General features: G+C 46.3%; 1 protein-coding gene and 1 non-coding gene across 11 annotated transcripts in view; both read right to left on the reverse strand.

Moving 5' to 3' along the window:
- The window catches only part of PROM1 (prominin 1), a 148,463-nt gene that overhangs the window by 26,561 nt on the left and 102,464 nt on the right, over positions 1–19,438 (reverse strand). For all 10 annotated transcript variants that reach the window (XM_070372726.1, XM_070372727.1, XM_070372722.1 and 7 more), the window contains 6 exons: positions 17,700–17,917; positions 15,200–15,274; positions 12,829–12,892; positions 8,731–8,890; positions 5,627–5,779; positions 649–772 (listed from right to left, as the gene is read on the reverse strand). In XM_070372726.1, the coding sequence (XP_070228827.1) occupies positions 649–772; positions 5,627–5,779; positions 8,731–8,890; positions 12,829–12,892; positions 15,200–15,274; positions 17,700–17,917 (794 nt within the window). The remainder of the gene's footprint in view (positions 1–648; positions 773–5,626; positions 5,780–8,730; positions 8,891–12,828; positions 12,893–15,199; positions 15,275–17,699; positions 17,918–19,438) is intronic.
- Positions 8,460–8,566, reverse strand: LOC138988375 (U6 spliceosomal RNA). The gene has a single exon (XR_011464676.1). It is a non-coding gene; the product is annotated as a U6 spliceosomal RNA (small nuclear RNA).

The raw sequence follows: 19,438 nt of genomic DNA on the forward strand, positions 1-19,438 counted from the left end.
CACGGGCTGGACCTGCAAGGATTCACTTCTATGTGAATTTTTTTCAGCACTAAATACTACAGTGCTATGTGGTCTGAGGTTGGTGGAATCCGAGGAAGAGTATATGGAGTAATCATGTGAACAGAAGGCTGAATATAAGTTGAATGCCCAGAGGATGGTCACCCCCAGTGCCCTGGTGTTCAAGGGGCACCTGCACTGCCATATTTTTTTTTTTGCTCTGACAAATAGATGGATCTCAACCTACTGAGTACACACCAGGTGCTCATCGTTTTACTCTTGAAGAAACCCACCAGGCCTGCAGCTGCTGCTGCCGCCCAGTCGCTTCAGTCGTGTCTGACTCTGTGCAACCCCAGAGACGGCAGCCCCCCAGGCTCCACCGTCCCTAGGATTCTCTAGGCAAGAACACAGGAGTGGGTTGCCATTTCCTTCTCCAATGCATAAAAGTGAAAAGTGAAAGTGAAGTTGCTCAGTTGCTTCCAACTCTTAGCGACCCCATGGAGTGCAGCCCACCAGGCTCCTCCATCCATGGGATTTTCCAGGCAAGAATACTGGAGTGGGGTGCCATTGCCTTCTCTGACCACTAGGCATGGGGGCAGAATAAAAGCTTTGGCTCAAGCACTTCGTAACGGACACACAATCCATATTTACCTGGAATAACTTTTTGTTTCTGTAAGGCTCACAGACCAGTTTTTCCATATTTCCACCCGTGACAAAAGTCAGCACCACGATGGTCATGATTATCCAAGAAAAGAAGAAACTGAGTCCAACCCCACTGGAAAAACAAACAGGAAAAAAGTTACTAATTCTACAGGCAGTTATTCACCATTACCAGAACTTACTCATTCCACCTATTCCACATATACAATGACCTGGGACGCCGGCTTTCAGCAGGTTAACCCCGGTTCAGCCTACCCAGGGTGCAGACAGGAAGTGCAAGGCGCATCTTAAGGGGATACTTGGCCCTGGGTCCCTGGCCTGCCTGCAGCCCGGCACTGGGGTGCAGATGTGGACCTGGGGTCACCTGAGGGAACCAAGGCTGTCCTGTGAGGAGGAGGCTATAAGCTGGTGTCCGTGGAAAATGCTGCCTGTCCTATCAGCAAAGGACGCTACACCCGCTCCAACGGTGAGCCCTGGGGGGCTCACTACAGAAACAGGATGCCCCCCCATCTAGCCACCACCCGCTGTAGCCACCCCGAAAGGACGCCCCCTGCAGAGACTCGGGAGGATAGCTGAGGCGCTCGCTTCAGGAATGATGTCAGTGAGCTCAGACTATCTGCCTTTCTTTTCTCTCTCTTTTTTTTTTAAAGAGATGAATCTGTAGACATGCCGCCTGCCGTGTAAGGTTTTATTTTTAATTTGTAGAATGTTGTGGTAGTTTCAGGTGTACTACAGCAGTAAATCGGTTGTAGCTATACATACGGCCACTGTTTGTTTTTCAGATTCTTTTCCCATACAGCCCATTACAGAACACAGAGTCGAGCTCCTGTGCTATACAGCAGGTTCTTACCAGTTACCTATTTTATATATCACAGTGTACGCGTGCGTCTACCCCAGTCTCCCAGTTTATCCCACCTCCCTTGACTCCCCGGTAACCATACGTTGGTTTAGTCCATTCATGACTCTATTGCTGTTTTACAAATAGAAGTTCATTTGTACTCCATTTTGTTAGAGTCCACACAGAAGCAACACCATATAACACACTGAGTGAAGTAACTCAGACGCAGAGAGACCAACCCCACGTGGTGTTCTTCAATTAGTACTAATCTCCTGAGGCTCCGAGGACCAGGTCTTTCTCGGAAAAACTCCTCTATAGCCTGGCTCCTCCCTCACCTCTTCAGAACAGTTCCCTCAGGGCGACTTGAGAGGCTGTGTCCTGGCCTTAAATCCTCAGTTTTGTCTGCCAAATACAGCGTAATTCTCAGATTTTAGGGGGTGCGTTTTTTTCAGTTGACTACAGGAAATGCACTCTGGGGAGTCTGAAAGGGGCAGATGTATTCAGATATTCAGAGGGATGCAGACAGAGAAGCGCTGTGAGGGACAGCCCAAGATGGCGGGCAGGGGCATCCAGCGGGGAAGCCTGGAGGATCCCGGAGGGAAGGCCACTGAAGGTCTCTAAGCATGGGAGGAACACACTCTGAATTCTCTCTGTAAAAACAAGCTCTTTTGGCTGCATGTGAAGGGTGGATGGACAGGTGCCCACAATGGAGGGTGTCAGGGAGCTGGCTCTCTCTGGCCCCAGGGGGGCCTGTTGCAGCTGTGAGCAGTGGAGTGGAGTCAAGGGTGAAAGAAGGCTGAACCAGGAGGAAGACACAGGAGGATATGAGGAAGACTCGTGCGCTCAAAGTGAAGGGAAGGGAAGACAGGGTGCGCCGGGGCTCGTCAGCAGCAGGGACAGGGAAAGGGGGAGAAGATGGACTTCTACAAGGTCCTGTTTTCCGGGAGACACGGCGGAGGAGATGCTGTGCAGGTGCAGTTTGGTGTTTGGAGCACAGAGGCCTGGGTTACAGACCTACTTTAGGGAGTCAGTGGCTTAGAAATGATGACTGATCCTTGGGGCTGCAGGGGAAGGCAGGGGCAAGCCTAGGACTGACTGGGCCTGGGGGCACCTCACCATTTGCACAAGAAGTGGTAGAAAGACAGTCAGCAAAGGATTCCAAGGTGGAGGCTCAGGAGGGTGGGAAGGAAACCAGGAGGGTGTGAGGTCACTGGGAGTTACGGCGTGTTTGCACAAGGAGGGGCAGCTGTTCCGTCCCTGCTGTGACATTTGAGAAGGACTCAGAGAAGTCCCCTGGACTGGAGACGCAGAGGTCACTGCTGGCCTGACAGTGACAGGTGAGGAATCACAGTGGCTCAGGCTGGGCAGGAGGTGGGGGACCAAGAAAGGGGCAGCAGACGCAGATCTTCATTTCAAGATGTCTGTGCAGACAGGCGAGTTAGAGGGGAGGATGGGTTGTCCATGGGGGTTTCCTGTTTTCATTTCTAAAGAGGGGAGAGCCCCGTGGTGTGGCCGATGGACATTCACCACTGCACCCCACTCAGCCTCTACAATGCTCCCCAGAGCCTCAAAAGACACGTGACCACAGAGAATCCAGGACTCCTCCTTTCAGATCTTTTCACTCAGATCCTCCTGGGAGGCAAGGACTCTTGCTTGGTTGGTAGAGAGACCATGCTCTTGACTGGACAGTATCAACCACTTTCAAAGAGCAGGTGGTGTTTTGGCTTGAAGCTGAACCAAACATACTCTTTCTCATTTCTACAAACAAGTCAGTGATTAGAAGGAAGAAACAGCATTCTCCTAGTTTGATGAGTCCATCCAGTTGTTGACCAGATGACTCAAAAGATGCAGCATTCTGCCAAGTATGGCAAAGCATGCCATGCTGAAGGGTGGGCTTCGACGGGACAAAAAAGAAATTGCAGACACCCTCAGGGTGCAGACCACCCAGAATGCACCTAACAGCAAGTGATAGCTACCAGCCTGTCCCCTACTGCTGAGATGGGTTCTATGGCTCCTAAGTCAGAGGTTTACATGTGACTCTAACCCTTTAGAGATCCCTTAACGTGAGATGTGAGTATTACAGCCAAACTAAGGTGGCTCTCAGCCTCCCGTCAGTTTGCTCATGACTCTATTTTATTTTATTTTTTTTGAGCTAGATACCACATTTTTTTGCTTTCATTCCCCCCAAAAAGTAGAATAGACTTTTATGAAAGTTGAACCTTTTTAGAGCAATTGACTTCCTCCCTTCAATAATTAAAATGATGCATTAACAACACATAAATCCACCATGAAAATACTGACAAAATAGCCAAGTGATGGGGTTATTAAATTTTGAACATTAAATTAATCTTCTGTCTGTAGCTGTGGACATTTAAACAAAAGGCTGGGCAAATACACTCTTCCTTGTTGGCTTAATTCCTGAAGCTTAGGCATGTGAGCAAGAAGGCATGTCCATGGGTGGAACTCTGTCCAGCTTTATCCAGTTCTAGCAGACTCCCATGTCATCAGCTTTAAGGTTATTTTTAAAACTTCACTTAAAAAAAAAAACAACAAACCCACAAATGAACCTAACAGAAAGACTCACAGACATAGAGAAAGACTGGTGCTTGCTCGGGGAGGGGGTAGGGCAGGCAGAGGGATGGGCTGGCAGTTTGGGGTCAGCGGATACAAATTATGCCATTTAGGATGGATAAACAACAAGGTCCTACTGTATACACAGGGAACTATATTTAATATCTTGGAATAAACTATTACCGAATAGAATATAAAAAGGAATGTATACATGTGAGTCACTTCGCTGTACAGCAGAAACTAACACATTGTAAATCAACTATGCCTCAATAAAACAAAAACTCATGTGCCTGTATTCATGTGAATAAAGGCGTGTACTACAGTGAAGCCTGAAGCTTTACGGAAATGGCCTTTAGAATCACAGCTCATAAGTAGCCAGATTATTATAGTGACCCAAAGTTTAAAAAAGCAAATTAATGCATGTCACTATAGACACAAGTCAAGAAATGGCTGTGGTTTTGGTTCCCTATGGCCCAAAACACCTCTTCTAAATCTTAACCCTCCCCTGGAGCCTCATCACCACCATCCCCAACTCATTCCCAGGAGTTTATAGGAAAAGAGAATATCACAGAGCTTCCCCTCTGGGGAGCATTCCGAGCTTTTACCCCTGGTCACTGGTTTACATTTCTGGCTCCACCTCCACTTCCATCCAGCACATGCCCCCTCTGCTTTGTTATAAGCTAGTAAACGGTTTTCTTTACAAAGATAGGAACTTGGCTACGAATCTGACTGAAACAGGGAAAACTGCTCCAGTGTGCGTCATGTTTAGCACCTGCTGATACCTCAGATACCTCATCTGATACCTCATCAGATACCTCATACCTGATCCCACCACTAATACAGGCTACCTGTCTAACTCCCAAGGGTGCTGGCTCCTCAATCTTTGTTCTAAATCGAGTCTCTAGAGCTTCAGAGTGAACAGTGTCTGGTGTCAGATCAACCTTCAGAAAGTGTCTGCTGAATGCATGGATTGGTAGATAGATCGACAGATAGATAAATAGATGCTGTTGTTTTTTAGTTGCTAAGTTATGTGTGAGTCTTTTTCGACCCTGTGGACCATAGCCCGACAGGCTCCTCTGCTCATGGAATGTCCCAGGTAAGAATACTGGACTGGGTTGCCATTTTCTTCTCCAGTGGATCTTCCCAACCCAGGGATCAAACCTGCGTCTCCTGCTTTGGCAGGCGGATTCTTTACCATTGAGCCACCAGGGAAGCCCAGAGAGATAGACAGATATGGGGGAAAACAATGAGAATTAAGAAAGCAAACTTGGAAATAATTTCCTGATAGCTGCTTTATGGAGGAGCCTACCATACACACGTGAATATACATATAAACATGGATTTTAAGCTTGTCTCTCAAAGTGCCACCGACCTAGAGTTTCCTTGATTTTTATGCTTAATGGAATTTCCCAAACCAATGAAAGCATGATCACATCAGGTCTCCCCTGTCTGTCGCTGGAACCCAGAGTGCTTGGTCCAGAGGCCACGGGGTCCCTGTCACACCACGGTCCCCACCCTGTGTTTCCACCCTTCACAGACCAAGGAAGGACCGAGACTCACACCATGAGGAGGAGGCCCCCGGTGTTCGAGACGCAGCCTCGTCTGGTTGGGGTGGCTTTCTGGTCATAGCCCAACGTGCCACAGAGCAAGCCCAGGAGGTAAAAAATCAAGATGAGGGTCAGCAAGCAGCAGATGACCAAGCAAACCAGCCACCTGGTGGAGCAAACACAGAACAGGCACACGTGAGCGGTGACATCATCGCAACACAAGAGTGCTGGGCAGGGGCTGGAGGGGTCCACGCTACCCTTGGCAATCAAACACCAGAGTCCTGCTCACTCCTCAGAGGGAGAGCGCGTTGTGAAAAGACGTCTTTCCAGCCCGAGTCCTCCAACCCAACCAAATCAACATTTATCCTGGTTTCAAAGAGCTCTCAAAGGTCATGGGATTATTGCTTTTTTCCCTTCACTTTAATCCACCGGCCCGGAAGCAGGGTTGACTCAGCCTCTCTGAGGCAACTGACAACCATGCCCCTTAAGGCTTTTCAGTTCTCTCAAGGTTCCTGAGGCTACAAGTGTGGATAATCAGGGTGTTAGAGAAAAGAGTAAGTGATGGTTGGAATGCGTATTCAGATAGTTATTGAGGGTGGACCCAGGACAAGCCAAACTGAACACTGATTTACTTCCCCCGCCAAACACAACCACGCCCCTTAAGGCTTTTCAGTTCTCTCAAGGTTCCTGAGGCTGCAAGTGCTTATTATAAAGAGGATGAGATGCAGACAGATCATGCTAGACAACAGATAAGAATTTGGGACTGGTTCCCCTGGTCTTTTATCTAAAATGTTTTGTGATTTTAGGAATACTAGGGACAGCGGGGTGGGGAGTAACCTGTGTTCCTTACTGAGGCAGATACCTTCTACTTGATGAGTGCACTCAACATTTTACAAATTTTCACATCAAGTGAGAACAGTGTATGCTCAGTCATGTCCGACTCTTTGTGACCCCATGGACTGTAGCCCGCCAGACTCCTCTGCCTGTGGGATTCTCCAGGCAAAGATACTGGAGAGGTGTGCCATTGCCTACTCCAGGGGATCTTTTCGACCCAGGGATCCAACCTGAGTCTCCTGCATCTCCTGCAATGGCAAGGCGATTCTTTACCACTAGCACCACCTGGGAAGGCCTTAGAATTTTAGGCCCATCCCAAATCAAATGCCTGCAGAATGGGGGTCTCAGTGTTATGGGAGGTCTTGTGAGACACTTGAGGATAAAGGATCCTCAGTTAGGTCTTGCTGGCATTCCTCAAATGTACAGCAACCCAGAAGCATTCAAGGGTAGAAATACTTCCCAATGTTTAAAATGCTAAAAAACAAAGGATGTACTCTGCAACAAAAGCTGTCACTGCAGTTCTTCATTCAGTTAAGAATAAACTCAATCATTATTAATAATGGGCTTCCCAGGTGGCACTAGCAGTAAAGAACCCGCCTGTCGATGCAGGAGACCTCAGAGAAGGGGGTTTGATCCCTGGGTTGGGAAGACCCCCTGGAGGAGGGCATGGCACCCCACTCCAGTATTCCTGCCTGAAGAATCCCAAGGATAGCCACCAGCACCTACTCTGTGACGTTTTGTGCCAGATCCTGAGGATACAAATTTAAATAAGCCATGGAATCTGGCCTCAGGGATCTTTTACTGTTAATGCATGCCTCATCTGCTTTGTTAAATTTCTTTTTAAATAAGCTTGTAGTCTCAGGGCGTGGGAGGAGGAAGGAAAGGGAGCTGGTATGTAGACAGATCATTGCACCATTCCTCCCATCTGTACCACTCTGACTTCTAATGAGATTTCAAGTCCACTGGGAAAGGGTCTGTCTTATGTTTGTTTGTAAAGTGTCTGCCTACAATGGGGGAGACCCGGGTTCAATCCCTGGGTCGGGAAGATCCCCTGGAGGAAATGGCAACCCACTCCAGTACTCTTGCCTGGAAAATCCCATGGACAGAGGAGTGTGGTGGGCTGTAGTCCATGGGGTTGCAAAGAGTCGGACACAACTGAGCGATTTCACTTTCTATTCTTTGTTCTGACACCTGCTGGGGTGGCCAAGCCACATGGTAGGAAAAGGCCGGCTGATACACAGCGATAAGTAAGGGCATAGTCAGATGGGAGTTAAAAACCCACCTTTGCCACGTTGTCCTCAGTCTTGAGTAAGTCACTTCACCTCCCTGAGTCTCAACAAAACAGGGTTATAAGCACAATACAACCCGGGGGGTTTCTGTGAGATGCCACATGGAGAGCTCATGGTGGGCACACTGCGACTCTTCCTAAAGGCCAGCAAGTACTGTTATTGTCTCACTATTTATCTTGTGCTCCTGTATAATAAATATTCCAAGTAGGGATGGCAGTCTCTGTGGTCTCCTGGGTTTAGGCAGCTGGAAGAGTTCCAGTAGTGGTTATGGGGCTGAGCCTCTCAGAGAAGGGATTCCGTCTTACTTCTCATGTGATCCTGGAGATCCCGTGAGTCTCTCCTGTCCTGTTCTCCCCGAGCTCTTGTCTGAGACATATGCCCACCAGCCTCTCCCAGGACCACATCCTCCCATTAGTGTTTTTCTAAAGGACAAAGAGCTGGGACCCACAGCAGCTTCAGACAAGCCACTGGTTCCAAGGATGCTCTTTCTGTAAGAACCAGCCTCTATGTATTTATTTTATATATGCATAAAGAAAAAAATATTATCTGAATGCTCTTTCTAATTTCTTTTAAATTTTAAAATCCTGTTACATACCTTAGATAATTATAACCAAGACTCTGGAAGCCATCAAAATTGCAAATAATTGACTATTTGGCTCAAGAACTTCCAGTCTTCAATATATATATATATACACACACACACACACACACACATATATACACACACGTATATAATGCTTCGTGAATTTTCATGTCATCCTTTCACAGTGGCCATGCTAGTCTTCTTAGCGTGGTTTCAATTTTAGTACACATGCTGCTGAAGTGAACACTTCAACTTCTTCAATGAACTTAAACTAGGGTGAACACATATCACCTTGTGGCCTCTTTGTACAATTTGCTGTCCTAAGATGATCCTGGTTATATCGTCAGATTTTCACCCCACTCCCCAGCAAGCTCCACGCTCGTAGTGGAAAAGCTCAAAGAGGGCACTGACCTGTATGAATCGCATTCTTCCATAGTGGGTAAATACTGGAGGATATAATCTTCAGAGTCATTAATGTAACGGACGAAATTCGACAGTGTCTTCTGAATAGGAATCTTCGTGCTTATATTTTTGACATCAGATTGAAGGGAATTCAAGGTCTTTTTAAACTCTGAAAAGAAAGATGCCTTGGTTACGCATGTTCATAGAGGAGACAAGACACTTAGTTTTGGAATGTAACTGAAAAGCTTGAACCACTCTTAGTTCCTCCCGTGTTATGCAGATGTTTAAAATATGAGAAGATCCTACAACAAGCGTGAATGCAGCCAAGTCTATTGAAAAGCAATTAACAAAAGAGCAAGCTATGAGAGCTGACTTAAATGACATGGTGTGAAATCAAGCCAGAGTTTTCTACTTATTTCACTAAAAAAAGAAAAGCAAAATGGACCAAGTTACTAAACTGGACTGTGTGCCTACAGCAGACAAGGCATTTTTACATATGTTAACTCATTTCTCATTCCCAGTTCACTAACAGGGATGCTGGGCTCATAGGGGTTAAATCACTTGACCATAGGTCTGTTTTTCAGAAAGTACTAGAAATGGGATTAAAAACTCAGGTTCACCTACCTATAAAGCTTCTGTTAAATGATTTTGCAAAAAAAAAAAAAAACAAAACAAAACTATTTAATAATATAAGAATCCCTCCATCTACAAAATAGCACTGAGGAACACAGTAATTCTCCAGGAACAATTTTTTGAACACGTGACCTCAGGTGACATTTTTGTTAAAATTGTATTTGACTCATACAAATTGAATCTTGCTAAAGTCCACCTGTGTCTCCTACATGCAAAAAGCAGTACTATTCCCAGCGGTCAGTTTCTATTAACCTGTATCCTAATCTCTCAGGGAGGTTATGTTGCATCTTTCTGGAATGTGTGTGATCATCAGGGCAGGTCCTGGGATCAAAGTCAGCAGGGGTGGGGACCATGACCACTCACTAGGACCTGAAGGGGGCCTCATCCACAGTGATTCTTGATGGGAAACATCTCAGAAACATACTCATTGGTCAAGGTCTGCTGATTCTGAAAGGCAGATACACGTCTCTGCAGCAGCAGAACCAAGACTGGCAGGTCTCAGGATGCGATCCAGGGCTCCTGGTGAACTTCCGGGAGCTGGGAGTACCATCCGAAAGGAAATGATGTCTCACTGGTGGGAATTTTTTGCTTGAAATTGTGTGGTTCACCTCCATGTGAATCATCAGGAGCTCCTAGGAGTCACAGAGTGGGTGGACATCTCCACATGACTCATGCCTAGAGACCCTAGGACCCTCCACTCGGAGACTCTGTAGGTCTCTCTTTTTTTAAATTAATTAATGTGTTTATTTTTGATTGCCCTGGGTCTTCGTTGCTTTGCACGGGCTTCCTCCAGTTGAGTGGGGTCTACCCTTCACTGAGGTCTGCGGGCTCCTCGTCACGGCGGCGTCTTGCTGCAGAGCACAAGGCACACAGGCTTCAGTAACTGCAGCACTCAGGCTCAGTAACTGTGGCTCGCGAGCCCCAGAGCACTCTGGTCTTCGGGCTCTTGCAGGACCAGGGCTTGAACCCATGTTCCCGACACTGGCAGGCAGATTGTTATCCACTACGCCACCAGGCAAGTCCTCCAGGTCCCTTTGTTCACCCTGAGATTTCTGGGGGTTGATACACGTGGCATCCAACCAGTCCATCCTAAAGGAGATCAGTCCTGGGTGTTCACTGGAAGGACTGATGTTGAAGCTGAAGCTCCATTACTTTGGCCACCTGATGTGAAGAGCTGACTCATTGGAAAAGACCCTGATGCTGGGAAAGATTGAGGGCAGGAGGAGAAGGGGACGACAGAGGATGAGATGGTTGGATGACATCACCAACTCAATGGACATGGGATTGGGTGAACTCGGGGAGTTGGTGATGGACAGGGAGGCCTTGTGTGCTGCGGTTCCTGGGGTCGCAAAGAAGTCGGACACGACTGAGCGACTGAGCTGAACTGAACACGTGGCATATAGATATCCCCTCTCCTAAGTGCAGTTTCCTCGTCTCCGAATCCGGCCCCTTCCGCTTCTCTGCTGTGTTCCTCCCCACACTCCGCAGCCTTGGTGACTCTGTACAGAGCTGCCGCCCTCTCAGCAAATACCTTCTTCCAGCTTCAGTTCGGACGTTGCTTCCTCCGGGAAGCCTTCCACTATTCTCTCCGGCCTCTGGATCCCTTGCACACACCTCACCAGGTTCCCAGAGGGTGTTAAAAGCCAGCTGTAGGGTTCATGCCCAGCTGTAGGGTACGCAGGGGTCATGCCTCCCTCACCTCCCATCCCCAGAACCCAGCAGCAGCAGGCACACAGCAAGCAATCATGGGCACTAAAGGTTATTTGTTTGGGAAGGACATGAAAACCCTCACTTGTCTTCAACCTGGGGGGCGGCAGGGGGCGCTCACTCAGACTCAAGAAAACTCTGGCTCGTGTTCAGGAGATGGCAGTGTGTATACCCGGCCTCGCGCATGCAAACTGCATGCCCTGCTTGGCCAGACTTACAAGGGAAGGTGGCACGTATTGGCAGAGGAGGTCCAGGAAGAAGAAACAAAGAGAATAAACACAGACATTAGTAAGCAAGTGGCTCTCGATGTACAGTGTGGGTTATCCCTCAGATGCCGGCATAGGAAAGCCAGAACTCTGTCTTGAATGCTGCTGCTGCTGCTAAGTCGCTTCAGTCGTGTCCGACTTTGTGCGACCCCATAGACGGCAGCCCACCAGGCTCCTCTGTCCCTGGGATCCTCCAGGCAAGAACACTGGAGTGGGTTGCCATTTCCTCCTCCAATGCATGAAAGTGAAAAGTGAAAGTGAAGACTCTCAGTCGTGTCCGACTCTTAGCGACCCCATGGACTGCAGCCTACCAGGCTCCTCTGTCCATGGGATTTTCCAGGCAAGAGTACTGGAGTGGGGTGCCATTGCCTTCTCTGTCTTGAATAGGTCAGTATTTTAAAGCAGAATCTTAAATGGAAGGGAAACCACAGAACACCCAAAGCACTATGTATTAGGAGAAAATCCTTTTTACTCAAAGTCTTAATGGGTTGAAAGAACAGTATTAGGGGAAAAAAAAAATCAAATACCTCCAACACAACATTTTAAAACCACTCCATCAACAGGTCTTCCCTGGTGGCTCAGCTGGGAAAGAACCCACCTGAAATGTGGGAGACCTGGGTTCGATCCCTGGGTTGGGAAGATCCCCCCGAGTAAAGGAAAGGCTACCCACTCCAATATTCTGACCTGGAGAATTCCCTGGATAGTATAGTCCATGGGGTTGCAAAGAGCGACTTTCACTTCACCATCAACAGATAAAAAGAAGCACTAAGAAGATGATTTAAAGAAAGAGAGGGGATAGCCTTACACAGCTTCAGAGATGTGTCCCCTTAGCAAACAGCCCAGGGGACTCCACACTCTTGCACAAAGAATTGTTTATACTGTGTTCTTTCTCTGTACCTTCACCCTAGGTACGACCACCTGAATTCACTGTGACTTGGTCGCTTGAGATCAGTGGGATTCTCTTGACATCACTTCTGCCTCTCCAAAAGTGTAAGCACCTTAAGACCCTAGAGCAGCATGACGTCAGCCTCACTAGGGCAGCATGACGTCAGCCTCAGAAGCAGACCAATGTTTTCCTAAAGAGACAAAATAAGTCCCTAGACAGAGTGTTTCTTTAAAAAAATCAGTTTAAGCTCTTATAGGAAATACATTTACAGTGAAAACAACCCAGATCTGACCTTCCAGACTAAGCTATGCCTGTTGTTGGCTCTTATAATGTCTGCCAGGTTATCATCACAGTCTGACCCTCAGCCCTGCAGCTTCCAGCCACAGGAGGATGTTAATCTGTGTTTAATAGGAGTATTTTTTTTTAATTGATATCATTTGGTGAAGGTAGCATTACTGAAATACTCATTACTTAGTTTTGTAGTTTGGGGTTTTAGTGAGAGAATTTTTTTTTTTTTTAAGAGGGAAAAAGAACAATTCTTAATAATGCATTTCTTTGTGCTAACCAGCCAACTCTTAACAAGGAGACACAATTACTTCTAACCGGCAATCTTACCTGATATGAAGTCCCTGGTTTGATTTTGCACTTCCTCAGGTATGTTAGAAAGAGATTCATTGGCCTAAAGAAGTTCAAATAAAATCATTATACAGAGTAAGTAGAAGAGCATTTCATAGTATTCATGTTCAGTTTAGAATGGAACAGAGAAGCAAAATTCAACCTTTATCTTAAGGCTGAAATGATCATGACATGGTCATTAAAAGTCTAAAAAAAAAAATTCCCCTTTAGAAAGGACTTGCTTTAATTTGCATCCATTAAAAGTTTTTAATTTTCAGTTCATGTTAAATGTTTCCATGTATTTATCCCAGTGTTTCTTAGCTGGGGGCAACTTTGTCCCCCAGGAGGTATCTGGCAATGTCTGGAGATGTTCTGGTTATCACAACTGATAATGTCTTTGCCGTTGGTCGGCATCAGCCAGGGATGCTAATAAATACTTGACAGTGTACAGGACCAGTCAAAGTGCCCTGAGGTTAAGAAACCCTGATCTGTACAATGTATCACATGTAGCTGTGAAGTGAAACTCTAAAAACAATCTTGTTTTCCAAGGCAACTGCATGATAAAATTGGAGATCTAGTCTCAGGGAGAATATTAATGTCCTAAAACACAACTTAGAAAGAATACAAACTGTAGTGAGGCTCAGATGAAAATCAAAGCAGCCATGCCAAGCTCTCTCACTCTTGGGCTAAACCCTTGAAAGGCCAATGTCATTATTTCCAAGCAGCTTACCTAAAGAGCCAGACTTCTGTCTAGAAGGGGTTTAATTGTGTTTCTTAACTCTCTGCTGGTATATTTAGACATCTGTTAGGGAACGCTGTAGTGATTACAACCTCTTACAAACTGAATGTCTATCTCCCTGGAATGTATATGTTGAAATCTTGACCCCCAAAGTGATGGAATTAGGAGGTGGCGTCTTTGGGACGTGATTATCTCATGAGAGTGGAGCCTCCATGAACAGGATTAGTGCCCTGTTAAAGGGGACCCCAGAGAGCTCTCTCTACTTGGTGAGGATACAGTGTGAAAACCTAGAAGAGGTCCCCCTCATCTGAACCCAACCAGGCTGGCAACCTGATCTTTGACCTTTAGCCACAAGAACTGGTCAGAAATACATTTCCATTGTTTATAAACCACCTGGTCTACGATAGTCTCTTATAGAAGTCCAGGCTTCTTGGGTGGCTCACTGGTAAAGAACCTGCCTGCCAATGCAGGAAACATAAGAGACGTGGGTTCCATTCCTGGGTCAGGAAGATCCCCAGGAGAAGGAAATGGCAACTCCAGTATTCCTGCCTGGGATATCCCTAGGACAGAGGAGCCTGGCATGCTGCAGTCCATGGGGTGGGAAAAGTCGGACATGACTTAGTGACTCAACAACAACAATCTAAGTTACAAACTTTATAAGATTTTTGGTGACAACAAGTTCCCACTTTAGCTTAGCAACATAAAAAGGATGGCATAAAAAGGAAGTTCATGACTTGTGTTTCCTCAAAAGTAGCTAAGCCACCCCACACACTGGTACTTGCAGTGCTTTGGTACAGCTGACCTCTACATTTATCTGTGTTTGGACTTGGGGAGGTCAACCATCATAAGAGGTTTAACGTCTAGAAAGGTATTTACAGATCTTCTGATTCCATTTCTTAATTTAACAGGCAAGACGACATCAGAGCGCAGAGACCGAGAGTCTCTAACGACGTGTCTAAGGGGACACTTACTTTGTTAGCACACGTAGATGGGTGTTTGATAGACAGCTGATGACTTCTTTTATGTTCACGCTTAAAAGATGGAGCTGAGAAAAAAGCTATTCTCTCCCTCTTCAGCTCTTGGGGAAATTCCAGTATTCTGGACCAAGGTGGTCCCTGTCTTTTTTTAGGGTTTAAAGTCTTGTGGGACAACCAAGACAGGAAAGCAATAGTCACTGCGATGAGGAACTTAACAAAGAATATTTGCGATGCTCTAAGAGTGTATTAAAAAAGGGTTCTGATCTGGTCAAGATGCCCAGGAAAGGCCTCATTAAGAAGGTGAAGTATAAAACTTCAGGTAGCTACTAGTAGCCCAAGAAGCTGGGCAAAGGACAGGGAGAAAAAAAGAAAACGCCAGGCAGAGCACACAGTCTGCCCATGAGCAGACGTGAGGAGGGCACCGCGTGGCCGCCTCCCCGGCAGAGCGTGAGAGCGCCTTCAGTGAGCACCAGCACGACGTCCGCCACGACACCCTTCCGGTCCTGGAGGATAAGATCCATCACCCTTCTTGGCAACTCGGCTCCAGAATGTCTCTGCTTTTTCGGTGTTACCTAAGATCCTTATGCACTACTCTACTCTTGAAAATAATCTAAAATAAGCTACTGTGTGGTTTTTTTTCCTCTAAAGACCATACCTTTTGGACCAGGCCGGACAAATCTGTTTGAAGAAGTCCATCAAGCTGAGTAATGTGTCCATCCAAAGACTGGAGCTGAAATTTTATAAAACAAAGTATAAGGCCAGGTGGTTACCCCGCACCCCCAATTCTCTGTGATAAGCAAGGGATCTTCTTAAATTCAACTCCCGAGACATCTATATTATAAAGGGTATGACCTACATTTCTTCTGAACAACAGCATATTGTTGGAGGAAAACCATTGGCTCAGAATGAACCCTACAAGTACTGAGTTTACATGTTTGGAGGTCTCCCATAGCAGTCAGCTAAAAGTGAGGGCAAGAAATTTAACAGATTGAATACATGTGACCTCACATGTTTTTGAATACCGGGACTAAATGTTGTTGAATACAGTTGTAAACAGCTTCTTAAAAAATAGCCTTATAAAGGGAATCCCTGGTGGGTCTGTGGTGAAGAATCCACCTGCCAATGCAAGAGACGTGAGCTTGATCCTGGGTCAGGAAGACACCCTGGAGAAGGAAATGGCAACCCACTCCAGTGTTCTTGCCTGGGAAATCCCATGGAGAGGAGCTGGCAGGCTACAGTCAATGGGGTTGCAAGAGGTGGATATGACTTAGCAGTGAAACCACAGCAGTCTTCAAAAATGTCAGTGTCACCAAAGAAAGACTGAGAAACTGTTCCGGGTTAAAGGAACTAAAGACACACGACAACTAAAGACAATGTGTACCCCAGACCGGACCTGGAACTGGGAAAAAGAAATCAATTTTAAAGCACACTTTTTTAGAAAAATCAGCAAATTTTGAATATAAACTGTGGATTAGATGGTGGTATTGGATCAGTATTATGTTACCTTAATTTTGGTAGTCATAATCATTATGTAAAGTTAGGAAACACATCAAAATATTTAAAGGGTAACAAAGCATTATGTCTACATCTCTCCTCTAAATGACTGAGAAAAGAACAGAATGCCTAGTATTGTACCCATATAGATGATAGTATGAACAGATGACAGGTACATTGATACATGGATAAAATAGTATAATTAAATGGAGCAAACTGTTGACAACTGGTGAATCTAGGTAAAAAAATGTAGACAGGGAAACGGGTACCATTGTTACAAATTCTCTAAATGTTTTTTAAAGCACATCACAATTAAAAGTTACTCCCAAAAGGACTCAATTTCAAAGAATTTAGATGCAAGGATACATCCTACGTATTGCTGTTCGATGACAACAAAAGTTATTGTAGTAGCTTCAACACAAATGTTGAATGTGAAGTGTTTGAATAAAACTGATTCACAAAATGTGAGAGTGAGAAAAATCTAACTATATTAAAACATTGTTTTACGTAAGTGTGACATGTATATCTCACTGGGCTTCCCCAGTGGCTCAATGCTACAGAGGCCACCTGCTAACACAGGAGATGCGTGTTCGATTCCCAGGACAAGAAGATCCCCTGGAGGAAGAAATGGCAAGCCATTCCAGTATCCTTGTCTGGAGAATCCCATGGACAGAGGAGCCTGGTGGGCTACAGTCCATGGGATCACAAAGAGTCAGACAAGCCTTAATGACTGAGCCCACACACAGGTACATATCACTATGATGAAACATTAAAAATATAAGTACTCATGATTATTTTATCTACATCCCAGAACTCTATATTTTCAAGTTGCTCCAAAGCCTTTCTTTTTCTAATCTTGGGATTGTTGAGATATTACCTTATATTTTGGTATCTGTGGTTAATATTACTAGGCCTATCATTTAAAAGCACATTTTAATTTTTAAATGTCTGCAAAAAGGCATTCTGCTTCCTGTTTCATTTTTAAAGCTGAATTCATCACAGATACATTGGTCCCAATGCAGAGAGGGAAGCGGGGAGAAGCAATGCCAGGATTGGGAGTGAAGAGGTACAAAGTACTGTGGATAACATGAGTTAAAGGATTCACTGTACAACACAGGGAATATAGCCAATGTTTTTAAAAAAACACACACTGAAATTGTCAAAGGAAAATAAACAGAAAAAGAAGAACGGTGGGGAGCTGAATTCATGCTGAGGGTGGCGGGGCGCACTCAGTCGTTTCTGGCTCTTGGTGACCCCACAGACTGTAGCCCACCAGGCTCCTCTGTCCGAGGGATTCTCCAGGCAGGAATACTGGAGTGGGTTGCCGTGCCCTCCTCCAGGGGTCTTCCCCACCCTAGGATCGAACCTGCGTCTCCTGGGTCCCGCATATCAGCAGGTGGATTCTTGACAACTGGCGCCACCTTGGCAGCTCATTCATCCTGATACGTTCCAATCAACGAATGGCAGAGAACTCTCGGGGAGCACTTCCCATCCTCCCTTCTCTCCAGCTGCAGCCATTCCGACGTGGTGGCCACATAACCAGGAAGGCTGACAGAGCTCCCCCTCCCCCCGGCCACTGGTCCCCTGGTGGGTGAACCACGCTGAAGCCTCCCCAGCCGTCCCAGTGACACTGCCCTGGAGCAGGACTGCCCTCTCCTTACGTGATCAAAATTGGCACTGCCATCCAGGACGCTCAGAGACTTCCTGATGCTGTCGCACGTGGGCGCCGCTGTAGGTGAGGAGCACTGGGGATCCATGAGTGTTTGCTCCATGCTCGTTTTCACGTCTCTCAGGCTGGTGTGAAGTTGTGCAGATGACTGCTTCATGTCCGTTAAGACAGTGTTCATTCGGACCAGGGTATCTCTATTAGTTTTCATGTCTGTTAGGAACACAGCCTGCTTCAGAACAGAGGCACCCACTGGGCTGACCAGTGGGGGGAAAAAAACCCTTCCCATCTACAAAAGGACCTTAAAGGAACTTGAGATCAACTTGCACCCAGGAGAACCCGCTGTGATGGGCAGACTGACAGGGGAATACTGGGCTACCGTGGCCCCATCTGCCTCTGCCAGCGACTCCAGCCAGCTCAGTTCCCCCACCTGGGGGCTCCTTCAGACACACAGGGGCGAATATCAACCTAGGAATGGGACTGGGACTCATGCGCGCAGCATTAAGTGGCTGGCATTGGAGCAGCAGCCACAAGAAAAGGTGTCCCCACCCTAGCCTTGCCCAGCCTTGAGGAGGTCAGCCCAGACACTGCCAATCCCAGGTAGTTTTAATTCACAGAAAACCTGATGACACCCAGATAGATCTTAGTGATGGATATTAAAAAGCTGGAAGTAGACACAGCAAGGATCACAGAGTCGGTCCCTTAGATGCCAAATCTAAAAAGACATGATACAAATGAACTGACTGACAACAGACTCACAGACGTAGAGAAAGGCTTTATGGTTAACAGACTCACAGACGTAGAGAGTGAGTTTATGGCTGCCAAGGTGGAAGGAGCAGCAGGAAATGGCAACCCACTCCAGTATTCTTGCCTAGAGAATCCTGTGGACAGAGGAGCCTGGGGGCTGCTGTCCACGGGGTCACACAGAGTCAGACACGGCTGAAGCGACTTAGCAGCAGCAGCGGCAGGGGGGAAGGGTGGGGGGAAGGGATACTCATGGACATGGACATGGGATGGACATGTGCACACTGCGATATTTAAAATGGATAACCAACAAGGACCTGCTGTGTGGCACAGGGAACTCTGCTCAGTGTGACGTGGCAGCCCGGATGGGAGTGGGGTTTGGAGGAGAATGGATACACGTGTATGCACGGCTGAGTCCCTCTGATGTGCGCCTAAAACTATCACATTGTTAATGGGCTACACCCCAAGAAAAATAAAATGTTTAATTTAAAAATAAATAAATTAATTAAAGGAGAATGTTAAAAAAAAAAGAAAGAGAGAGAGAAAAGATCCCAGATTTAGTTTCAGGCAGTCTAGTTACGGATTTCAACATAGATACTCTCTGTGTAACCCAAAGCAGATACCTGAATATTCTTCAGCAACTTCCTCATCTGAAAAATGGTAAGGCCACCACAAGGTTTATCACAAAATGTAGGGATCAGAATGATCAGATTGAAATCCCTCAAGAGCAGAGTCCGCCTCTTTTATTTTAGAAGCCTCCAGAGCCTAGGACAATTCTTATCCTCGGCGATCCATACAGATTGTTTGCTCTCTGATTTCTCTGGTGCTCAGGAATCAATATGCATGACCAGGCAGGTAGCAAAATATAACTCTTTTCTCCAGTGACTTAAAATCACAGCATAAGAGATGTGAAATTTAGAGGACACTGCTTTTTGTCTTCCGGGCTCACAAAACAGAAGGTGGGGTATCAGGTCACAACAGGGTGTTACT

Source organism: Bos mutus, chromosome 6, assembly GCF_027580195.1.
Source record: "Bos mutus isolate GX-2022 chromosome 6, NWIPB_WYAK_1.1, whole genome shotgun sequence".
In the NCBI taxonomy this organism is placed as follows: domain Eukaryota; kingdom Metazoa; phylum Chordata; class Mammalia; order Artiodactyla; family Bovidae; genus Bos; species Bos mutus.